The 23,672-nt window shown below is 41.7% G+C and overlaps 1 protein-coding gene across 1 annotated transcript in view; it reads right to left on the bottom strand.

Annotated features, from left to right (window-relative positions):
* The window catches only part of Sh3gl2 (SH3 domain containing GRB2 like 2, endophilin A1), a 189,378-nt gene that overhangs the window by 5,423 nt on the left and 160,283 nt on the right, over positions 1 to 23,672 (bottom strand). Inside the window, exons 4-7 of the mRNA XM_060365804.1 lie at positions 5,256 to 5,399; positions 4,297 to 4,430; positions 2,412 to 2,570; positions 234 to 337 (exon numbers count right to left, since the gene is read on the bottom strand). Of these exons, the coding sequence (XP_060221787.1) occupies positions 234 to 337; positions 2,412 to 2,570; positions 4,297 to 4,430; positions 5,256 to 5,399 (541 nt within the window). The remainder of the gene's footprint in view (positions 1 to 233; positions 338 to 2,411; positions 2,571 to 4,296; positions 4,431 to 5,255; positions 5,400 to 23,672) is intronic.

Here is a 23,672-nt window from a genome sequence, read left to right as displayed (position 1 = left end):
AGTGATAGTGTGCAGAGCAGCCACACAGAATACTGCTCGGCACATCACAGCCACAGTCATCAACAGAATTCTGCTGTACCGTCTAAGGCGGCAAACATACAATTTCTACGTCAGCATCTCATCAACACAGGAGCAGATTCAGGATAAAGTAAAACAAGGCCCAGTGCAAAATAAGTTCAAGCAGTCACACATCATGTTATAGCAGGCGGGGAAGGCAGGGAAGCGTAACTTACCTCTCCTCCAGCCTGACAGTGACTTGCTGCAGGATCTGCACTGCCTGCTTGTGGTACTCCAGCTGGGCTTGCACAAGCGCAGAGAGCTGGCTCACCTGCTCGATCTGTGGAAGGATGGGGAGACCACGCCTCAGTTATCAGGGCACTGTCCTGGAACTGGACACAGCGTGCAGCCCTGCTGTTGGGGATGCCAACGACTGTGCTGCCCATCACGATAACACACAGTGTTCTACAGGGTCTAAGCTGATGAAGGCGAGGAGAGCATCTTTATGCTCACAACTCTGCATGAGCACCATAAGGAGAGGCAACAGTTGTTAGCATCCTTGGAAAGGGTCTTACTGGTTTCATTAAACAGTCAAGCTTAATGCTAAACTGTCTGGTTAGGATGCAGATTCTTCCACTGAAGTCCTATTGGAGAAAGATACAGTGACTACAGGGCTCTGCTTCCTGCCTGCAGCAGCCAACATGAAATCTAAGCATCATTTTATGTGCTAATAATGAAAAAGAGGAAAATTGATTTCTCACTTCAGGTACCATGGGATAGAATAAATCTTTTGACCTCTTAGCCTGATCCAAGTGGGATTTAAAGTGCTGTGACCTAGCTGAGTTGTGGCCTTCAAGTCAGGAAGGGCAATAAACACTTTCCTATGAGCTTGAGGATGTGGGTGGAGGGCGCAGGGTGCAAGGACACAACAGTGATTCAGAATCCCTACAGTTTTGCACTTGAGTGCTTAGAAGGACAGAAGTTATCTGTAGACAAACCCACACTGTGGTTGGATGAAGAGCACTCCACATGTTTAACATGCCTCCTCGGCCACTCAGGAGGAAAGCCGATTAAATAATGTGACAGCTAACTTTGGATGACAACATGGCTACTGTAAAGGATATTCAAAAAGCCAGCAAAGCCTGACCCTTGGGCCTGTTTGAGGAGGTGTGTCCAGACTAGATTTGCATTTGAATCAGAGAACATATCTAACATGGTACACACTGCCCAGTCCATTGACAGTCCAAATAAAGCAAATGAGAAAAGAAAGAGTCCTTCTCCTCTGTCCTGGGGCTGCACATTAAGATCCTCTTGCCTTTACACACCAGGACATTCAGGTCCTCTTGCCTTTCTTTATACACCTGAGCTGGACATTCAGATCCTCTTGCCTTTACACACTGGAACTTCCAGTGCTCTATCCTTGAGACTTGTGGTTCTCAGCCTCTGATTGGTTCTCTAGCCTCTGGTCACAGCACGACATAGCCCATTACCACCATCCATTCTTGGGCTTTTAGAATCAGCCTGAGCCATGTTTCCAGCTTTCCTGGCTCTCCAGCTTTCAGGAGGTATAAGAGAGACTTAAGAGCCTCGGTCATCTCCCTCATAAGCAATCCCCCCTTTCTACCTTGATCTCCAGCTATGCACACTGCATCTACAACCATGTAGTTTTGTTTCCCTGAAGATTTCTGACTAATACAAATGATGGGTACATAAAATCCTACAAGCATCTCAGCTGAATCTATGGGTTCGAAGGTAGAGATGAAACAGGACAGGAAATCTAGCTTTTCAGATCACTACATGTGTGAAATAAGGAAAAATGGACTGCTCATATGGCTTTAGAGCTGAAAGAAGTCAACATAATTTAATGTCCAAAGGCATGAGTAAAATTTATTACTTGGAGATACAGGGACAACTTCTAAACCACCTAAACCAGATCCTGAATGTAGTAGCACCAATGCTATAATCATCTATTCTAATTTATATATATTTTTATTCAATGAAAATATCAACCTCACTTCCACATATTGACCATCTTTTTAATTTTGGATACTCAATTCTGAATGTACTTTAGTTGTCATTCTTAAGTGCAGGTCAGTATGCTCTATATTTAAATCGTTTGCAAGATACTGGGCTTATAGATGGGTTATCACAGGCATTCTCTATCTCTGCACTATTGACAATACTTTAAAATGCATTACTAAAAAGTTCAGGTTATATCAAACTAGAAGGATAAAGAAAGAATTTACCATTTCTATGTCTACTTTATGACAAAATATTTGAAAGAAGTGGCCATCTATGTGTTCTCATCACATAGTGTAACCAGACAGTAGCATGTTACATGACATGTCTTTAAACACATCGGTGCCATGACTTGATGGTACAATTACATGAAAACCCAAAGAAGAGTAGCTTACATCCATCTCCAAGAGATTGAACATGCTCGACTCAGCGATTTCTTTAGATTCATCAAATTTCTCCAGAGCTTGACGAAGCTCTTCATCTGGAATCTTGCCTTGTCGTTTCTTCTTATAATCAAAGTCTAGGCGTCGGCCTTCCAACTTTTTCAGGTGATGCTGAAAAATCCAAGATCAGGAATATGCTTTGAAAGAACATATTATGGAAAAGGCCTGCTTGTACATCATTTCTCTTACGTTCCTTTAAGCCTCCATAATGAGACTGGCTGTGTTTGAAATTGCATGTCACCAGAGAAATAAAGACACATGCATCAGCGAGGCAAACGCTTCTAATCGCTCACTGTGGAGGGACACCTTTACAAATAATTCAGAGTGAGAAATAAACCACGGAAAGACTGGTGTCCTTTTGATTAAAACGTCCAGGCCAAAGCCAAGTTAAATTATGCCTCTCCCTCCAAATGATAAGAAGGGAATGGGCTGAGGATCCCCACACCTTCCTCCTCAAGGAAAGGCTACACACAAGAGTCTACAAGTCATCTTCCTCAAGAGAGTAGAATTTCGGGAGAAAAGGCCCTTTCTGTAAAGTATAGAAGAAATAAAATTTATTGACTAATTTAGTTTACCAGAACCATCTAAGAATTAAGAAAAAAGAATATAGATTCCTCATTGCCTGAATCAGAATATCCAGGGTTGAGCCTAGGAATTTCTGTCTCAACACTTGTCCATTTGACAGAGGTGGCTTTTAGGGTCCAGATGATTTAGCTTTAAGCCTTCTCCATGGACAGGTGACACAACTCAGTCACAAATCCAAACTGCAAGAGACCTTGGAAGAGATTTCATCCAAGGCCTCTGCCCCTGTCTCTAGCTTCATTTCACACCCTTCCTCCCCACCCACCCCTACCCCCCAAGCTGGGCATATTTTCTGCGTGGAGTAAAGTTCAAACCTCTCTGGGGATGAGGTTAAGGAGTTTTAGAGGGTTTTGTTTTATTATTGTTTTTTCCCCTAAAGATCAATACTAGTTTACTTTCTTAAAAGCTCTAGTAATCATGACTAACAGGCAAGAGAAAAGAATGATTTTCCTTTATTCTTTACTGTGTATGGACAAGAGAGGAAGAAGATAAAAATAGTCAGTAGTAGAGGACCCGGAAATCAACAGATGGGTGATGCTCCACAGCCTTCCCCTCTCCTTGTGTCTCCTACCCCCGACTCAGGCTCTTACCCAAACTAAGTGTGCTTTCTTTTGATGGGGATGTGCTTAAGAAACTTGTGACCTCACAGCCAGTCAGAGGCGAGGCCAGCTGAATTTATCAGAGATAGCTCAGCTGTTCTCTTTGTTCTTGAAAGTGGGGATTGTTTCTTCTCAATCCCCTAAACAATCATGGAAGTACAAAAATGTGTGTAAGAGCGATACCGTAACTATGTATTTAAGCTAACAAAAAGTATAGCTAATAGTTCGGGATCACATCAGCCTAGGCCATCATTCATTTTAAGAAATGTACAAATTCCTGGATAAAGAAAATCCCTTCTGGATAGGTCTCACACCACCTTTAATCCCAGCACTAGAGAGGCAAAGGCAGGCATATCTCTGCAAGTTCAAGGCCAGCCTTGTCTGTAAAGCAAAATCCATGACAGCCTGGGCTACCCAGAGAAACCTTCTACCCCTCCTCAAATTAAGGGACATCCTTCTGATGAAAATATGGTGCAAAGACTGTTTAACAATGATGTTAAACAGAAGAATCAACGCAATGCTCAGGGGTGGCAGGGTGCAGCGGTGATGGTGGTCTGGAAGGCCTTCTTGTGTGCAGCCCTGTGTGAGTACTGTGCTGTGCCAGGACCACCCAGAGGGTGAGTCTGCACAAGTCTAAGAAGGCAGATCGCACAGACCTGAATCTCCCTCAGGTCTTTGTCGTGGAGATTCTGAAGGGGGTCGATGAAGTTCTGCTTCACTTCCATGTCCAAAGAGTCCTTCACCTCCGAGAGCTCCCTCATGGCTTCTCCCACCTCACCGAGAGCAGGACCTGAGAGGGGCAAAATGAAGACCTCACCCCCTGAAGAACAAAGGCGGTGGTTGTGCAACAGCAGCCTTCAAGATGACAATGTGGGGCTTGGCAGCCCATAGTGCTCTCAAGACAAGAGTAGCTTTTTACTTTACCGCGGGCCATCCTGAGAACCAGGTTCCACAGCCCTCCACAAGGAGGACTATTTCTCCTTACCAGGAATTTTACTCTGGACAGTATTTTGCAAGACTCCCTGTCCTCTGTAAGAAGTACTAATTCTCATTTAGTATGAGGCCATTTGCAACTCGGTGCTTTTAGCAGAGGCAGATACCAAAAATGGAGAATGAGGGTCTAGAAAGTTCCCATATCAATAGGGGTGAAGGCAGAAGGTAAGTAGGGTCCTGAGAACCAGAGGAAAGGGGAAATGGAATAAATTATATTTTGCCTGAGGCAGTAGAATCAGGGACCACTAACAAATGAGTAGTGGATTAATCAGAGAAAGCCCAGGTGGCAGGGTGGCAAATCATGCTGATTGTGACTGCTCACTCTGCCTTAATAAACAGCTCAATGCCAGATATGCCCAGAAAAGTGCCAGGGCATCTGGGCATCGCTGCCAAAACTGTTGTCAAGGCTGGGGTCCTAATTACAGAAAAGGGACAAAAGCCCTTAGACAAACCACTTTAAATACTAGCAACACTAAAATCACATTTCAGCCCCAATGTATAACACCTACAACTGAGAATTAGAATAGAAGATAGCAGACAGCTGACTAACAAGCTCTAGATTTTTTTTTTTTTTGAACCAGCATTGTCACCTCCATGGATAAGTAAGGCAAAGGCTATTTACCAAAGTTGCAATCATCACCCAGCTCCCTGCCAAACTTGAGCATGGCCTCTGCCAACAGTGCTTCCGCCTGGGGGTAGCCTGGCCCCTTCTCTTGGCCTCGGATTTTCGACATGGTGTTGATCATGCTGAGCTTAGCCCTGGAAGCTAGAGACATAGAAAGAACAGCCTTTAGAAGAAAGAACAGCACTGATGGGAACAGGGCAGGCTGGAGGACAAACCTCCAACCAGCCTACACACCCACTCTCCTCCTTCACTGTCCCACAGTCCTTGCGGACAATACCTGGGCAACTGACCGAATGTATATGGACTCTAGACTTTCTCGTAGAATTACCCAGCAGGGCACACGGGTCTTGATGAGGAGGTTTTCCACCTCCTCCCACAGTACTCCTTTCGGTGACTCTGGGGGTCTGGCTGGCTATAGGCAGCCTTCTAGAAATACCTGGACTATGTGCTGATCTCCAAGTTTTATTCCTGTTTCATATCTCAACCCTAGGAGTCTGTGGATTAAAATAAGGAATGATAGTGAACCCGTGGATCTGGGCTTTGTTTCGTTTACAAGTTAAATAAAACTATTTTCAAAGTCATTTTTCAACTAAGAATAAAGTACTATATTCATTAAAATACCTAAATATGTCTCTTAGACATTTCAACTGGAGGTTGATTTTGTTTCTCACACTTTATCTCAATTCTTCTTCATTTATATATATATATATATGAAGGTGTCTAAGAAGTAGTCCTCATTTTAGCAGAGGAAGTCATTTCAGTAGCATTTTACAAAGACTATAATTTGGCTGATTCTAGGTGTCCCAGATTCATTATCAGGGTTGATTACACATTAACCTAGGACTGAGTCCATTACGCTAGGTGAGTGAGATTTTCCTTGAGGAAATCTCCGCTGAAAGTAAAAGTACTTCTAACATGTGGGGACTAATAGTTGATCTAAACACACAGTTCAAATAGGCTTTTATTTAAACTTTGGGCCTCCGAGGCCTAGCGTGGAAGTGAGACAAGCTATCCCTACTCACAAAGTTTATGATGAACAAAAGGCAGAGTCTGTTATAGGAGCAATTAGGGTGGAGTGTCTATATCAAATGCCAGGATGGGAGACTACAGTGAGCCACAGAAACAAGGCCGACAGGGTCGGGTACTGCAAAGGAAACCGCCCTTAGGAAAGCATCACTGAGCTTTGAACCACATAGCACGCAGCAGCAAGTGGCACTAATATCACACACAAAGTTGCTGGTAATCACATGAGTGCACACACACACACACACACACACACAACCCCCACAAAATTCGCCTTTTAATCACTTCAAGTTATTATAGAAAATCATATCATACATGCTAGATTTGAGGGAGTTGACGTGCTCCATAACCACCTATTCATTGGAGTAGACCTGCACAGCCTTTCCTGCAGGCAGCCACAGCTGAGATCGAGGAGAGGGTTCCTGCCACACAGTGCTCACACTGAATAAGGGTTTAGACCGTTGCAACTGGTGAGCACTACGTCAACGATGGGACAAGATACTGGACAGCAGGACAGGGAGCAGCCGCAGCAACAGCGTATGCAAAAGGAAAACATGTGGACACCAGAAAACAAGTACAGGATGACCAGAAGAAAAGAAGAGAAGCAGACACCACAGAACCACAGTAATAACACCCTAAGAGGCGGTCACACCCCTGCAATCCTGCCTTGCCCATGATGAATGCCTTTTATGAACATTGGTTATTGATTTATGATTATGCTTTGGTTTTATTAAGATCTACTTTCTGAGGCAGCTCTGGAATGAGCCAGAAACCTAGGACAAGGAAAACTTCCAGGAATCAATGCGAATAAGGAACCTGAAATGGTCAACTCTTGTAACCAGGCAAGACTTCCAATGAAAGGATGGGGACAACAACCTGCCCACAAAACCTTCCACCCAAAATATGTCCTGCCCACAAGATGTACAGGGATAAAGATGGAGCAGAAATTAAGGGAATGCCAACCAATGACTGGCCCAAACTGAGACCCATGCCATGAGGGAAAGTCAACCACTGACACTACTAATGATATTCTGCTATGTTTGCAGACAGGACACTAGCACAACTGTCCTATGGAAGGCTTCATCCAACAGCTGATGTCAACAGATGCAGGGACCTACAACCAAACAGGCGAAGTTCAGGGAATCTCGAGGAACAGGAGGAGGGAAGATGGAAGGAGACAGAGAGGTCAGGACACCAAAAGAAAATCTACAAAATCAACTAACCTGGACTGAGAGGGGCTCACAGTAGTTGACCCACCATCCAAAGAGCATGCATAGCATGGACTTAGGCCCTCTACAACATATGTTACAGATGTGTAGCTTGGTTTTCATATGGGTCCCCTAACAACTAAAGCAGGGGCTGTCTCTGACTCTGTTGCCTGCCTTTGGATTCCTTTCTCCTAACTGGGATGCCGTGTCTAGCCCCAATAGAAGAAGATATACCTAGTCCCATGACAACTTGATATACCATGGCTGGTAGATGTCCATGGGAAGCCTCCCCTTTTATGAGAAGAAAGAGGGGGAAGAAGAAGGGACCAGGAGAAGAGGAGGAAGGAGAAGCTGTGATCAGGATGTAAAGTAAATGAATTAATTGAGGAAAAAAGACCTCCTTTTCATAAGTGATGTTAAGCAACCTGATATACTGTGGCTGACTTTCAAATTCTTTTTGAGTATTGTTAAGTTATATTGAGCCTTAATGTTTTACTCATTACTTAAGAACATATTCTACATCTTCAGGAAAAGAAATGAAGTCATAAGTCATTTCTTCAAACAATCAAAACATTTATACATCCACATGTTTGAAGAGACTGTCTTTTATATTCACTTGTGAGCACATTACATTTTTAATAACCTTGGATTGATAAAACGCCTGTTTCCTTGAAAGATATCGATTGCTAAACTACCAACCTCAAATGTTAGCATAATTGCTTCAAAATGATTTTCTGAAACAGTTATTTTTAAAAACTGACATTGAGCTTAGGAAAGACAAATAGAAGACACTCAAAGTCCTATAATGTTATCTTTGTTAGATTGTTGCACCAAATTGTGTGGAGTCTAGAGTCCTAACTCCTTTTTTTCCCTAAACAGACTTGACTCCTCTCCCTCAAACTATTTCCTGTCCCAACTCTCCTACCATCTTCTTCCTAGTTCACTTGCTTAGTGAGTAAACAGACTCCAAGTATCATTCTCTCCCCTGAACTACGAAAGCAAGCAAGACCTGCCGAGTGGTCTGTGTGACCCCCAGCAAAGGCCAGCATGAAGCAGTGGGTACAGGAAGTGTTAACACCTCCGTGGCAGGCATGACACAATGGGCAGCCATCAGGGAAAAGACAAAGCATGGCAACTGTTTGCCAAGACAGGCTGCCCACCGGCTCTGGTTCCTATGAAGGAGAGATTTTTAAGGTGTAAAGAGAATGGAAACTAGAGTCTTGTTTTTCTCTAGATAGAAGAAAAAAAGATGAGGGAGTCCAGTAGATTTATTTCAAGAAAATAGCAGCTGACCATGCTGAAGGTAAGATTCCATAACAGTCACCACCAGCTGTTATGGTTTGAATACGGGTTGTGTCCATCAAATGTTAAGAGTCTCATCCCAAAAATGTTACTATTAACTCACTTGCTCTCCTTATCTAGCTGGTTATGGCCATTTGTTCCAGTACACCATCTAAACATGATGTGCTGCCTTCTCTGCTGTCTTCAGAGGCCAGTCTAATCAAGCCCATGTGTTCATGGACTCTGGCCTAAACAAATCTCTGTATGCTTTACAGGTGGCCAGTGTCTCCTATATCATGCAAAGATCTCTAATATACCAGCCCATGAGCTCCATTTTTTTTTTTTACCAAAGAATCTGGCAAGCAGGTTTGTAGCTTCTGAATGGAGGTGTGTGTGTGTGTGTGTGTGTGTGTGTGTGTGTGTATGTGTCTGTGTCGTGTGTCTCTCTCTGTATGTGTGTGTGTAGAAATTCTTCTCTGGAGAAAACAAAGAGGAAGACAACTACAGAGGTATCTAATCATACTACATGCATTTGATGCTTCAAACACAGGTTGACTTTTGAAGAGGGCCGCTAGAGATGACTCCTATCATTGACACCCCCATAGCCTTGAACTGTATACCGAAACAGCAGAGATGGTCACTATCACCACTTTCTGAGTAAAGACCTTTAAAGGAGCAATAGAACTAAGAAACAAAATGACAAAGCAAAACCAAAGTAATTGCAGCAAACAAAATTCAGGGAGTGAAAAATAATTTATCATTAATACTTTCAGTTGTCTAACATATTTTATTGGTAAAATACAAAGAAAGGAACTCTTGGAGATATTCTAATCTGAAATTAAATATAGAAACTTAAAAGTGACAAAATCATAGAGGTTCATGTCCCCCTAGTAGAAAAAGAAAAACAAAGATGAGAATAAGGAAATAAAATAGAGAATAATTGTTAACATAGAGGATGAAGCCGCTGAATACGTTGAATATTATAAAAATGAAAGACAGATAAAAATTATTTTCTAAGTTCAAGAGAATTTTCCAGACCAAATGTTTACATGTCTCCATAATAAAATGTTCACTGAAAACCAAGCACAAGGACTAAGGACCACACAAGGGCCACCAGAGGAAACTAGAGGACCCCAAATTCAGACAAAAAGATGAGTTACTCACCACATAAGAAAAGAGACATTTATTGGAAAAAAGGAGCAATTAATTGAAATTTATTACAGAAAAAAATAACCTATAAGGGTATGTTCAATTATCAATGACATAAAAAGGTCTAATAGTGACATTTCCAAATGACATCGTCAAGGTTTCAGTTCTTCTTTTCTTCTTGTTCTGCTGAAGGAAAGTAGAAATCAAGAAAATGTATAGGAAAGAAATCTAGAAAATAGGAATACAATGCAAACAAACAAAACATGAGAGCAAAGAGGTCTCAAGAAGGCCTTGGGTCCTGGCCATCAGGAACCACTACAGCTGAATCCAGGCAGCACAGGCTAATGCAGATGTGGGCACTGTACCCTTTGCTACCCACTGGGATCTAACAAACTATGACATAGAGATACCAGGGAAACCTTAGGGACAGTCAGAAAAGGGCAGGTGAGGGACAGGCAGTTTTCATCTTCCGAAATGGGAGTCAGCAAAAGGGGAAAGGAAACATGCTCGATGCAGGACAATTGATGCATGACTGGGTGCAAAAACCAAAGAAACAGCCAACAGCCTTTAAAATGCTGCTTTCCAGAAGCAGAAATAGGGGAAAGGGTTTTAAGCCTGGGTAAGATGGAGTTTTATTTATACAGCACTTTGTGTATAACTTTAAATAACATAAATTACTTCCCTTATGGCAAAGGAAATTAATTAAAAATACTTCCCAAACACCCCCTTTAGGAGAAGAGGTCAGACATTATTTAGCAGATGTGGTAGATAAACAGAGATCTGACAAGCTAGCCACGTCTAACCTTAAGGACCTTCCAACCAAAAAGTGTGACTAAAACATATGTTCGCTCCATGCATTATCCTTGCAGGGCCCCCAGGGCCCAGTTTTTATGGCTCTGTTGTTCTCTTTGTGGAGCCCCTGTCCCCTCCAGGTCTTTCTAGCTCCCCCTTCTTTCATAAGATTCCCTGCACTCTGCCCAAAGTTTGGCTATGAGTCTCAGCCTCTGCTTTGAAACTGGCTGATCACCTCCCCCTGTGTGTGTTGGGGGGAGACTGTGCAGCCTTCCCAGGCCACAGAAGAAGACAATGCAACCAGTCCTGATGAGACCTGACAGATTAGGGTCAAATAGAATAGGAGGAGGACCTCACCTATCACTGGACTCTAGGAGGGGCAGAGGGGGAGAAGAGGGAGGGAGGGGGGCACTGGGAGGAGACACTGGGAGGAGACCACAGCTGGGATACAAACTGAATAAATTGTAATAAATGATAATTAAAAAAAAAAGAAAAAGAAAAACGTGTTCGCTAGCTTGAAAGGCAATCGGCCAGGGAGAGAAAAGTTAATAAGGTTTGACAAAATGGGATCAGAAATCATCAAAGGAAAAGACCTTTGTGAGGATCCATGTCAGGTGATTATCTGGAAAGCCATTTATTGGGTTAACTCCTAGAGCAGAACATAAAATCAGGATGACCACAAATGGTTGACTCAACCCCCAAAACGGCTTCCGCTGCTGTGTCTCCAGGTCAGAGAACAGCTTTTGTATCTCAAGATCTCTCTACCTTTTAAAGAATACAAATGGGGGCAGCCAAGTCTGGATGGTTACCAGCTCCCAGGGTGAGCTCCACACAGTCCATGGCATCCCTGCCGGGCTGTCTAATCTGGGCACAGCTGAAGGGAAACCAAGGCTCTGTACTGGACAATTCATCAGCTAGGCAGCCTCTGCCTGCAGGTCTCTGATCCAAACAAGTGTCCCTGTGAGTCACTGCTCAGCCACCCTAAAGCTGCCTGCCCACAGAGGCAGAAACCAGCCTGGAGTGTTCAACAGTCATAACGTCTATACTCTTAAATCTAATTTTTATTTCTTAATCCAAACGAGCAAACAGGAAGTCAAATCATTATCAGGTCTTGCCTTCCTTGATGCGAAGTAGTCTATTTGTTTTGAGCTCTTGCAGCCGTAGGTGGAAGGCCAGGCTATACATCTGTCTAGCCGCGTATCCCTGCATAATCTTACTCAGAAGGTTTTCATCCATATTCACCGATAGCAAAAATAAACACAGACCACAAGCCTGTACGAGACAACGGAGCTCCCTCCCCTCCTCTCCTCTCTGTCCAGGCCCTTTCTGATGAGAGTGGGCTGGGGCGCTCTAAGGACACACCTTGATCTTGCAGGGAACTGTATTTCATAGAGTCCCCTCCCTGAACATTTCCATGTTTCAAGTGAAGAGTGGACCAAAGCAAGGCTTCGCAAAATTTGGGAGGTGAAGTCAAAGTGGCCCCAGGACACCAGGAAAGCAGTCGCTGGTTGGAGAGTGAGAGGCAGGGGCAAAGGTGTCTTCTTCCCACTGTGGGGTGGACCATTTCGCGGAAAAGGTTTATAAGTTTCTTGGACGGCTCCATTTAGCAGAGGCTTCTCTTTCGAAGTGCACTCTAGCGCCCCCTTGAAATGGAGCACGAGGTTGACAGACCCACCAGTGCTTGGTATTAAGGCCAGCCGACTGGAGACCAGGGGCACTGTAGGTGGCCTTTCCCTCATGTACATTAAGGTGTACAGCTGCTAAGACTTCCGAACCGTGGCAGGGTAAAGTCCCACCTCCTTTGCTACTTCATCTATAAAGCAGTCACTTCACACTTCCCCTAGGAAGCAGCATTTTTGAGCCATGCCATGAAAATTGATAAATGACAAAAACTGGACAGTCTTTATGAATCAGAAAACAGATTCCCATTTCCCCCACCAAATATGACAGCCCCAAGGGTAAGCTATGAGACCTAGATAAACAGAACCAAAACCACAAATTTAACTTAATTTACAGTCATAGCTCAGTTAGACACTCATGGCAGCGGTTCTCAACCTGTGGATTGTGACCTCTTTGACAAATCTCTGTCTCCTAAAATATTTATATTACCATTTATAACAGTAGCAAAATTACAGTTATGAAGTAGCAACAAAAGTAATTTTATGGTTGGGAGTCACCATAACATAAGGAACTGTATTAAAATGTCACCAGCTGACTACACAGAAATCTAGGGCAGCCTGGGCACAGAGCAACACCTTACCACACACACAGATACACACACACACACACACACACACACACACACACAAAATCAGCAAATGATTATAGAGGTCACATAAGAAAGAATTATGTCTCTCTTGTACAGTAAATTTTGGAATTTCACTGCAGGGTTAGTTATTTACAAAAATAAAATGCTTTAGAGGACTTCCCCTGTAATGAAAAATAATACAAAGATTTGTTAAGCTCCTGCTCCATGACTGCCACTGTGCTCAGCGAGAGCTGCTTTCCACGAGCTTGTCACCAACTCAGACAGCTCCTCACTCACAGATAGGAGCCAGCAAGTGGACCACACTGTTGGATACTTACACCACGTAGAAGAGCACAATTCCCCCTAAAACAGCAAGGCTGGCAGGTTCATGAAACAGCTGGTACCTGAAATGGTTATCTAGAAAATGAACTTAAGTGACAGAAAATCCATTCTGAGGATCTGCAGAAATGAACAATGTCATGAAACAGACATGCTGGCCCTCAGGGTGGGCAGCCAGAACTCTCAGGTGCTGCTCTGGGGGAGAGATGAATTTGGATACTAATATGGCATTATTAGCTCTGTCTGAACTAGCTGCTCTTAAACGTCACCTCTTCGTATGTTTCCACGAGGACAACATAAATGTACACAGATGTGCTAGTCACTCTTTCTGAAGAGCCGCCGCAAAAAAATAAATTTGGAGGCTTTCTCAAAAAATTGAAAATGGAACCACTGTACAACCCAGCTGTTTAACTCCTGCTCATCCACCCAAACAACGCCACATCCTACTTCAGAGATATGCGTATGCCATGCTTTTCACTGCTCCCTTCACTACAGCTAGGAAACACAAACAATCTAGTGGATCATCTACAGATGAATGAATAATGAAAACCTAGTACAGATACAAAATAGAGCGCTATTTAGCTCTAAGGGAAAATTAAATCACAAAACTTTCAGGAAAATGAATATACTTATGTATAATATAAATTGAGGCCACCCAATCTCAGGTAGGAAAAAGCATGCTGCCTCCCATATGTGGATCCTAGCCTAGAACATATACATGTATATAACTATAGACATGTATGTGTGGGTATAGCAGAACATTTAGAAAGGTGATCAGGAAAAGATAAATAAAAAGACAAAATGCCTACAAGTGAGTTCACATTTCTGTCTCTGTCTGCCGAACACTCCCTCAATGGACAACACATTTTTAATACAAATGTAGTCAGGGAATTCCTGTGATATCATGAGGGGCTGGTCCCTACTAGGAGAGTCACTTTTAAATTGTTGTTCATTAGAATATTCCTGTGGAATGTAGTTCGTTATAAGCACTACTAAATTTAAAGCATTTTATCCTTATAAAATACCCAATAATTTATAGAATTTGAAGATTGTTAGATGTATGTTTGAAATACCACAATTTTGAAAATTCTGAAAATACTTTGGAATATATTTTATAAAATGAATAAACAAAAATTAAAATAGAGATGGTCCCTGTTCCTATTATTTGAGAACCTTCTTGGACGCTGAGCTGCCATGGGTTACTTCCGTGCAGGGGTTCTAAGTTATCTCCACGCATGGTCCTTGGTTGGAGTATCAGTCTCAGAAAAGACCCCTGTACCCAGATTTTTTGGTTCTGTTGCTCTCCTTGTGGAGCTCCTGTCCCCTCCAGGTCTTTCATCTCCCCCTTCTTTCATAAGATTCCCTGCACTCTGCCCAAAGTTTAGCTCTGAGTCTCAGCATATGTTTTGATACCCTGCAGGGTACAGTCTCTGAGAGACCCTCTGCGGTAGGCTCCTGTCGTGTTCCCTGTTTTCTCCCTCTTCTGTGAACTCATGGGCTGGCTCTATGATCACTTCCACCTGAAGGGGGAGCAGCCTTACCAGTCCACAGAGGAAGGCCAAGAAGCCAGTCCTGATGAGACCTGATAGACTAGGGTCAGATGGCCCTACCCTATCATTAGATTGGGGGAGGGGCATAGGAGAAGAAGAGGGAGGGAGGGTGGGATTGGGAAGAGATGGGGAAGGGACTACAGCTGGAATACAAAGTGAATTAAACTGTAATTAATAAAATAAAATAAAAATTAAAAAAATTTAAAATAGAAATAAAATAAGTAATAACAAGATGTTTAAAAGTTATAGCCAGGTTTCTATTTGTTCTTAAGGTTAACTTCCTTTCTTCTACTGTGATACCAAGAGTAAATATATTGACAAGACATCCATCACAGCAAGGACAAACAGCCCTTGCCTTTGCCCCATGTTTATGAGCGTAAGAGACATGCTGGAGCACAGCAGGTGGTCACATCATTTCCTGAGAGACATCCTCACAGTCTGATTGTTAGGAGAAACAGGATAGACTTAGCCATCTATTAGGCAAGAAGAAGGGGTGGGACACATTTTCTAGAAGTTTCCATAGCTTGTAGGGACTTGTTTATTCTGCAGCTGTACCTTAGGAAAGCCAAGCATAGTTGCTAAAAGAGGAGAGATCTTTAGCAAGGTGATACTGAAAGCCTGTGGGGGTATCTATCAATGCTACTTTCTCGTCTACAGAGCCAAAAAGATCTTTAAAGTATCTTTTAAAAGCTGAATATCAAAAAGACATTTCATTCTATGGCTATCATTTCAGAAGTATCTACTGGACATAGTTCACATATAGCAACTCTTAATCCTTGCAATAGCCCATCAGACAGTTTTCTTTCTCCATTTTTCAGATAAGCAGAAAAACATGGTGGGTTCTTGAAGACGTCACCTCTAAAGAAATGACAGCAATCCACCAGAAACGTTTCTACAAACCTAAAGAGGCAAAAGTGCTACTTAATTCATGCTGAGGATACAGAACCCAAACAAACACAAGAATGCTACGGATCACTATTCCTCATGGAATCCAATATAAGAATTATCAACAAAATCCTTGAAGGCCCAACCCAGAAGCTATCCAAAGGATTGTATACCAGGACCAACTAGAATCTACTCCTAGAACACAAACATTTTCTATATACAGTGGAATATTATCCAACCTTAGAAAGGCAGAGAATCTTACTATAGCATGAACAAGTCTGAATTTTGAATTACTGAATTTTGAATTACTATTATTAAAGGTTTATTCCTCTTCATTGTACTGTGGATGAGCATTTTATATGCACTGCATCTATGCAGGACATGTGTGCCTGGTGCCCTTGGCTGCCAGAAGAGAGTGCAGGATGCTCTGAGAGCCGGACTCGGACTCATGTCTTTTGCAACAGCAGTATGTACTCCTAGCCACTGAACCATCTCTTCAGCCACCCCACACTTTTGAATTATTTTAATTAAATTTGTAAAGTCCAGTGCAAAGATTACAAAGGAAACATAAGTATAAATCCCCAAATCGTACAACTACATCTAAGTTTCATATTTGCAATCCAATATAAGTAATAAATCATATGTTTGTCCATGTTTCATAATAGTAACATGCAACAAGTATATGGCAGAATCACAGCACACCCATGACTCTGAATATCTGCCTTCTGATGCTCCTGGAACTGTGAACATGGTACCCCCCCCCAAAAAAAAAAAACACTTGGTTTGCACACTAATGATGACTGAACAGCCACATAGATGCAGACAGCAACCAACACTTAGTTAAAGCTCCTGGGATATAGACAGTTTCTTTAGTGGTTAAATATTCTGAAGAACTGAGGAAAGGGAAGATGAAGGTCTTGCTGGATTGTATAAGCAGGCACCTCAAGTACTGGAACACGCTACTTTCAACCCCCCAAAAAACTGTATTTATGTAACACAGCTCTCTGAGGTGACAGTGTTCTTCTAGACCCTGAGTGGGATGCAGCGGGGTGGTATTTTAAGACATTGTGCCATGGTACACTCAGCGGCTGTAAGAACTCGTGACATGGACAGCAAATATTTCCCACCTCAGGATGGGATGCTGCAAGGAGCCAATAAAGATCTCACAGCATGCCCTGGGAAAGCAAGTAAGTGCGCCCTAAGAGTATAAAATAGTTTGTGCAATTTGAAAAGCACGCAGCCACACTTTACAGACATCGGAAGCTTCTGCTTATGTGGGTTTCAGAGGGTTGAGGGAGTGGCATTTGGTGCTATGACACTGGTTGGGGAGAGAGGTCTGGGACTGAACTTTCCTGCAGACCCTGTCTCAGGAGAGGTGGGGTTTTGCACTGGACATGATCTCAGGAAGAACTGCAAGGCCCAGGGAGGGAAGGTGAGCGACAAGTCCTGAATGCCCAAGAAGTGACAGGCATGCTGACAAGTGTCTTTCCCAACTGTGCTTCCAAACACACTCCAGTCTTTGCATAGGATGGGCTTTCTTTTATCCTGCCCGTGTTAAGGAAACTTCACTGTAAGCTGAAAATAGTAACCAATCCACCTTTGCTGTATTGTACTATAAGACAACTGGGAGCTGAAATCAAGAGGAGCAAATGGTCCCACAAGCCACAGGAGTGCTGGTTGGGAAACACCATACAGGCCACGCTTACTACATCAAGGCTTCTGTAAGTAACAGGCCCTCTGCTCTGGGTCTCAGGAGGCTGCACGTCAGCTGTCACGGTAGGCATATACCATCTGGAAGTGGAGTGGTCACTATGCTCTTCCCAGTTCTCCTGGGCTGTTGAGACTTCCTTATGTCAAAGACAGTGGGCCCTAGCTTCTTTTTTATTTACTTAAAATATAATTGCATCATTTCCATCTTCCCTCTTACCCTTCTCGTGTTCCCCTACCCTGATGCCTATGCAGAATTCTACAAACACCTCTTTCATTCTAAGAGACTGGAACATTTGCTGGACCTCATAGCCGATGTTAATAATACATCTTGAGGTCACTTAAGATGGCTATCTGACTGTGTATCCAAGCTTTAAGAGGACAGTGCAACAACCTACTTGCCTTGGATTTTCTATGTGATCAACTTCTACAGCCTTTCCATGCCCTTGACCCAGAGCAATGCGTGTGAATCATACAGTACAAATGTTGAAAGCAACTTCCTAAAAATCTATCATAAAGGTTGAAAGCAACCATTTATGGACATTAGTTGATTAAAAAAATGATGTATCTTATCTGGGTCAGTTGAGGTCAGTTTGAGTTAGCAGAAAGCCTGAGTAGATAATTAGGAACTTATTAACTTTCAATATTTTCCCCAAAGACTCTGTAAAATTAGTAAAGTCCCCTAGTCTTTTTGATAAGTATAATATACTTTCTGTCCCTCTCCAGACATGGTTTCTTCTGACAAAACCCTTTCCCTCTGAAACTCAGTGTCTCCTCATAATTGTACAAGGGAATCTTATCCTTTATAGGTTTTGATCACTTCTCAACGTCAAGATTTGGAAAAATAAAGTCTGTCTCACTCTTTAAATGAAGGCTAGAAGCTGCATAGTCCTTCACACACATATACAGACATATAGAAGATAAGGATGTGCCCCAAAAGGTACATGATGACGACAGATCAGGTATTCTTGACCACCAGGAAATAAGTGTGTTATCAACCACGTATTTGGTTAAACTGAATGACAAGTTATATATAATTAATACTCAGTTCCACTACCAACAAATACCTTATCATCAGCATATATATATATATATATATATATATATATTCACATTTAGAAGGAGATGACTAAAAAGAACAACCCAAGGGAAGAAATAAAATTTCTATATAAAATTATTCCAGGGACTAATGAAGCACTTAAAAATTGATGCAACACACTTTTGCTTCCACAGGTAATATTCCATACCTAAGAAACAAAATTATTAAAAAAAAAAAAAAAAAACTCTGAGCAGAAATCCAGCACCCCCATTTATCAGCTCGGATTTCAAGCATGCTGCATAAACAGCTTACCCATCAGGGAAAGCTCCTCTGTAGAGCAGCAAGTGCCTGCTGTGCATAATAACTCTCATGGATGAACTGCCTTCTCCTCTGAGTAGCCTGGAAATTTATATTGTATTATAACGTTTCGGTCAGAACAATGGCTCAGTGAGAACGGAAAAAGTCTCTGGTACGAAAAACATGGCAAGCCTTAAAAGCCCTTATAGTCTGTCCACTTCCTAGATGGAAACCTCCACTGTCTCATTAGGAAGTGAATTTTCAGGAGATTAAGATAATTAAAGCTATCTCAATGGAAATCTGTTTGTTCATTTCTGTATTGAAAGAAAAAAACCTGTAATACACAAACTAAGGAGCTAAATATCAAATCTTTATTAACTTTTTGTTTTCTCCACACATATTCTAGACCTGGTGCTGACATGAAAAGAAATTGCGCTCGATACATGCTGTGTGCACGTGTGGAGCTGATAACCCGAGGAAAATGAAGACTTCTTCCTCCTGCCCTCTGCGTAGCAGCTGTGGTACATTAGCCAACAGTGCTGGGCAACTGTGGCTGCCACTGCCGAGAGGCGCAACTGACTACCTCTAACTGAGGTAGAGCCCAGGCGATGGAGCAAAAGTGGGAAGGGCGTGGGACCTTGAAAGAGCTGTCAGCTGGACATGATGGAGAGGAATGGGTAGGTTAGCCAGGCAGGGAGGCCTTAGGAGCCAGCTTAATCCTGAAAACATGAAAAACAATTTAACGTTTTATGTAATGTAATACGATCAAATTTGCCGTTTTAAAAATACCACTCTGGAAGATGAAGACAGACCTTCACAGGGCCGGCTCTTGAATTCCTGAAAATCAAACAAAATCTCCCTCACAGCTTGTTAGGTAAGAACTGACATTAAAGAACACAAAAGCTTTGAGATTCTCTAACTATAAGGCGTGCAGCCAGCGCCCAGGCTGGTACTCTAGCAGAGGGTACTCTTTAGATACCTTCCAAGTGTCACATCCCATGGCTTCCATTATCCTATCTACACGAATCTGCTCGTTGGCCCCCGTCACGATCCTCACCTAACTCAAGCCAGATCTTGCTTATTCAGAACCAACATTCAGCATCCAGACTTGTGAATCCAGCTTTAGCTCCCCTGTGGCAGAAGAGGGCAGAGATGTGGACAAGTTTGGTGATTCTCTCGTTCTGCTCTGCCCAAGCACTTCCCAAGGACAACAAACTGTCTCTGAGTAACCAGCATGTTAACTAGTGACCTTCTAACAACTCCATGTGACCCCTGTTCCCAGGACAAGGAATTCAGAGAGAAAATGAACCACGTCATAAGTCACTATATATGAAGTATTTAAATTATATATAATTATTATAGAAAATTTTGTTTGGTTCCAAGTTCTTTGATGTGATATTTATTTGGATTTTTCTGTGACCTACCCATAAATAACTGCTTTTCTGGAGCAAAAGATGAATTTTTCTGATGATGGCCCTAAGTTTTTTCCTAGGTGGCATCTGTCCATTCAGTTCTCAGAGTTATAAAATAATTACAACAACAAGTAATCAACACAGTTAACACTCTATTATTATGTGTTATTTCTAAAACTGCCTATTTCTTCCAATTATCTCTTTTGATCTATCACCAAGACAGCAGTAAATCTCAGTCCCACAATCTGTTTCTTTTCTGAATTCCCAAGGTACACACACTGAAAGCAAAGGACCTCCTACACCCAAATGAAGTTAAGCATCCTTCCCAGAGGCAACATCATGCATAAACAGCCATGAGCTTGGAAGGCAATCAGACCTAGGTTCTGATTCTGGCTTTATCTCTTACGGATGTAACTTGGGGTGGTGGTTTGACTAAGAAGGACCCCTACAGGCTCATATATTTATATGCTCAATTACCAGGAGGTGGAACTGTTTGAGAAGGATGAGAAGGATTAGGAGGTGTGGTCTTATTGCAGGAAGTGTATCTCTGGGCTTTGAGGCTTCAAAAGCCCAAGCCATACCTAGTCTCAGTCTCTTTCAGTCAGTCACCCCACCCCCTATCCCCCACGCCCTGTCTCTCACTGCCTGCTGTCTTTACATCAGGACATAAAGCCCTTAGCTACTGCTCCAGTGCCATGCCTGTCTGCTTCATTCCATGATTACCATGAACTAACTCTCTAAAACTGTAAGCAAGCCTCTAATTATATGCTGTGAGTTGCCTTGGTCATGGTGTCTCTTCATATAAATAAACAGTGGCAAAGACACCTGGTCTTTTCTTAAACACCCTGGCCTAGTCTTTGCTGTATTTTTCTGGAAGGAATGAGATTACCTAGCAATATCACTTTCTGGAGCTACCATTTCAATTTACCACAACACTGACTGGCTTCAACAGTGAGATTTGGTTTTCTGTCACAACAGGATGCCAAAAATCTGAAATCAAACTGTTGAGAAGGTTGGTTCCATGTGGAAGCTCTGTGGGAGACTCTTCCCCCTTCTGCATGCTGCGGGCCATGCTCCTACTTTTCCTATGCCCCCTTCTCTTCTGATAAGGAGACTAGCACAGGGTTCAGGGCCCACTCTTAAATCCAGAGTGAATTCATGTAAAAAAAAAAATCCCTCCAAAACCAATATTTCCAAGTAATCTCACAGTATAAGGTCTGGGTAAATCTAAATTTGTGTGGAAAAAATATTCACCTCAACATACCTACCTGTGACATAGAATAATTTCATTAAAATTAGGAAAAAATGGTTAGTGATGGGTCTCTACTGAGGATCAGCACTATAGTGTGCATGTGCTTGCCTGTGTGTGTGAGAGAGACAGAGAGAGAGGGAGGGGTGGTCTATGTACAAGGTGTGTGACACCTACCTAAAGTTGTCCTCTGCCCACCACATACATCCTGTGGCACACCTGTGTCCACATTCTTATACTCACAAAGAACATTTATTTCATGACAATGGAAGCTAAAAGAAATATGTGAATTTCTTAACACACATGACCTACCAAAGTTAAATCAAGATGAGATCAATAACTTCAACAGATGCCTAGTAGTATAACAAACAACGAAGAAGCAATAATGATAAAAAATCTCCAACTATATAAAAGGTCCAGGCCTAGATGGATACAATGGTCTAGTTAACAAGGAAAAGTACCACAGTGCTTCTTCAATTACCCCATAAAACAAAAAAAGACGCAACACTATCTACTGTTATTTATTTTTATAAGCCAGTAAAAAGTCAGTATTTTCCTGATACTACAACGAGATAAACACACACACACACACACACACACACACACACCATGGAGGTGGTATAATACTTGAAAACTTAATCACTGAATTCAAGAACTCACAAAAGTATCATTACTATGATCAATTCAAAATGTAAAAAAAAATCAATAAATGAAATAACATAAAAACAGACTTAAGGACAGAAATCACACGATCATTTCAATAGATACAGAAAATGCTTTTGACAAGATCCAATATTATTTCATGATAAAAATTATAAAGAAACCAGAAACAGAAAAAACATATCTATACGTAATAAAGATAATATATGACAAAACTATAGCCAAAATTATACTGAATAGAAAAAAATCTCAAAACATTTCCACTAAAATCAGGAACAAGAAAAGTCTGTCCACTCTCTCTACACTCACTCAATATGGTACTGGAAACCTTAGCCAGAGCAATAAGAAAAGAGAAGCAAATTAAAATAGACCATACAGGAAAGGCAGAAATAAAATATCTTTATTTGTAGATGATGTTAGCCTATACAATACCCTATAGACCCCACTAGAAAAGTCTTAGGACTGACCAGCAATTTTAGCCAAGTATCAGGGTATAAAATTAACATTCAAAAATCAGTAGCCTTGTCAGATACCAATATCAAACATGCTGAGGAAGTAATCAAGGAGATCATCTGCTTGACAAATGCCCCCCCCAAAAAAATAAAATGAGTCTAACCGAAGAAGAAGACCTCTTAAATATTAAAATACTGGAAAGAAACTGAAGGAGACACTTCACTATGCAAAGATATCCCCCACACATAGACTAGAAGAATCCACATTAGAATAGGGCTCTCTTTCCAGATACAATCTACATATTTGAAAAAATCCCCATCAAAATTCTAATGCCATTCCTCACAGAAACAGAAAACAAAACAACAACAATAAATTAGAATTCACTCAGAAGCACAGACATCCAAAGTAATCCTGAGCAAAAACCAGTAAGGCTGGAGGTATCACTATACCTTGTATCAAGTTATAATATAGATCCATGGGTAAAAAACAAGAGGGTGCTGGCATAAATTCCCTCAATAGAATACACAGAACATTTAGCAATGAACCCAAAGTATTATTACTACTTGTTTTTTGTTTGTTTTGTTTTGGTTTTTACAAAGACACCAAAAATACTCATTGGAGAAAAGCCAGCCTCTGTAACAAATGAAGAAACTGGCTACCTATACATAGAAAAACCATCTAGATCCTTTCACCTCTCACAAAAAATCAACTCCAAGTAGATGGAAGACTGTAAGGTAATATTGAAAAACCCCTAAAAAGGCTAGATCATCATACTGAGATAAGAAAGGTCTCTGAATAGCACCTAAGTGCTCAGGAAATAAAGCCATCAACTGATAAACAGTACCTTATAAATTAACAATTTCTGTACAACAGAGGAAACTGTTAATACAGTGAAGACATGGCCTACAGAATGGTACACAATCTTTGATAGTTATCTATACATTTTAACAGAGGATTAATATCCAGACTTCAAAGAATTCAGAAAACTAATAAGAAAACAAACCCTCCAATTGAAAATAAAAATCAAACAACAAACAACACACAGAAGCCCAGCTGTGGAAATGAATGAAGAACTCTCAGAAGAAATTACCAATAAGAAATAAATATTTTAAAAGTGTTCAA

The sequence above is a fragment of the Meriones unguiculatus genome, chromosome 12 (genome assembly GCF_030254825.1).
Source record: "Meriones unguiculatus strain TT.TT164.6M chromosome 12, Bangor_MerUng_6.1, whole genome shotgun sequence".
Lineage (NCBI taxonomy): Eukaryota > Metazoa > Chordata > Mammalia > Rodentia > Muridae > Meriones > Meriones unguiculatus.
Note: the sequence above shows the minus strand (reverse complement) of the source record. Positions and strands in the feature narration are given on the sequence as shown.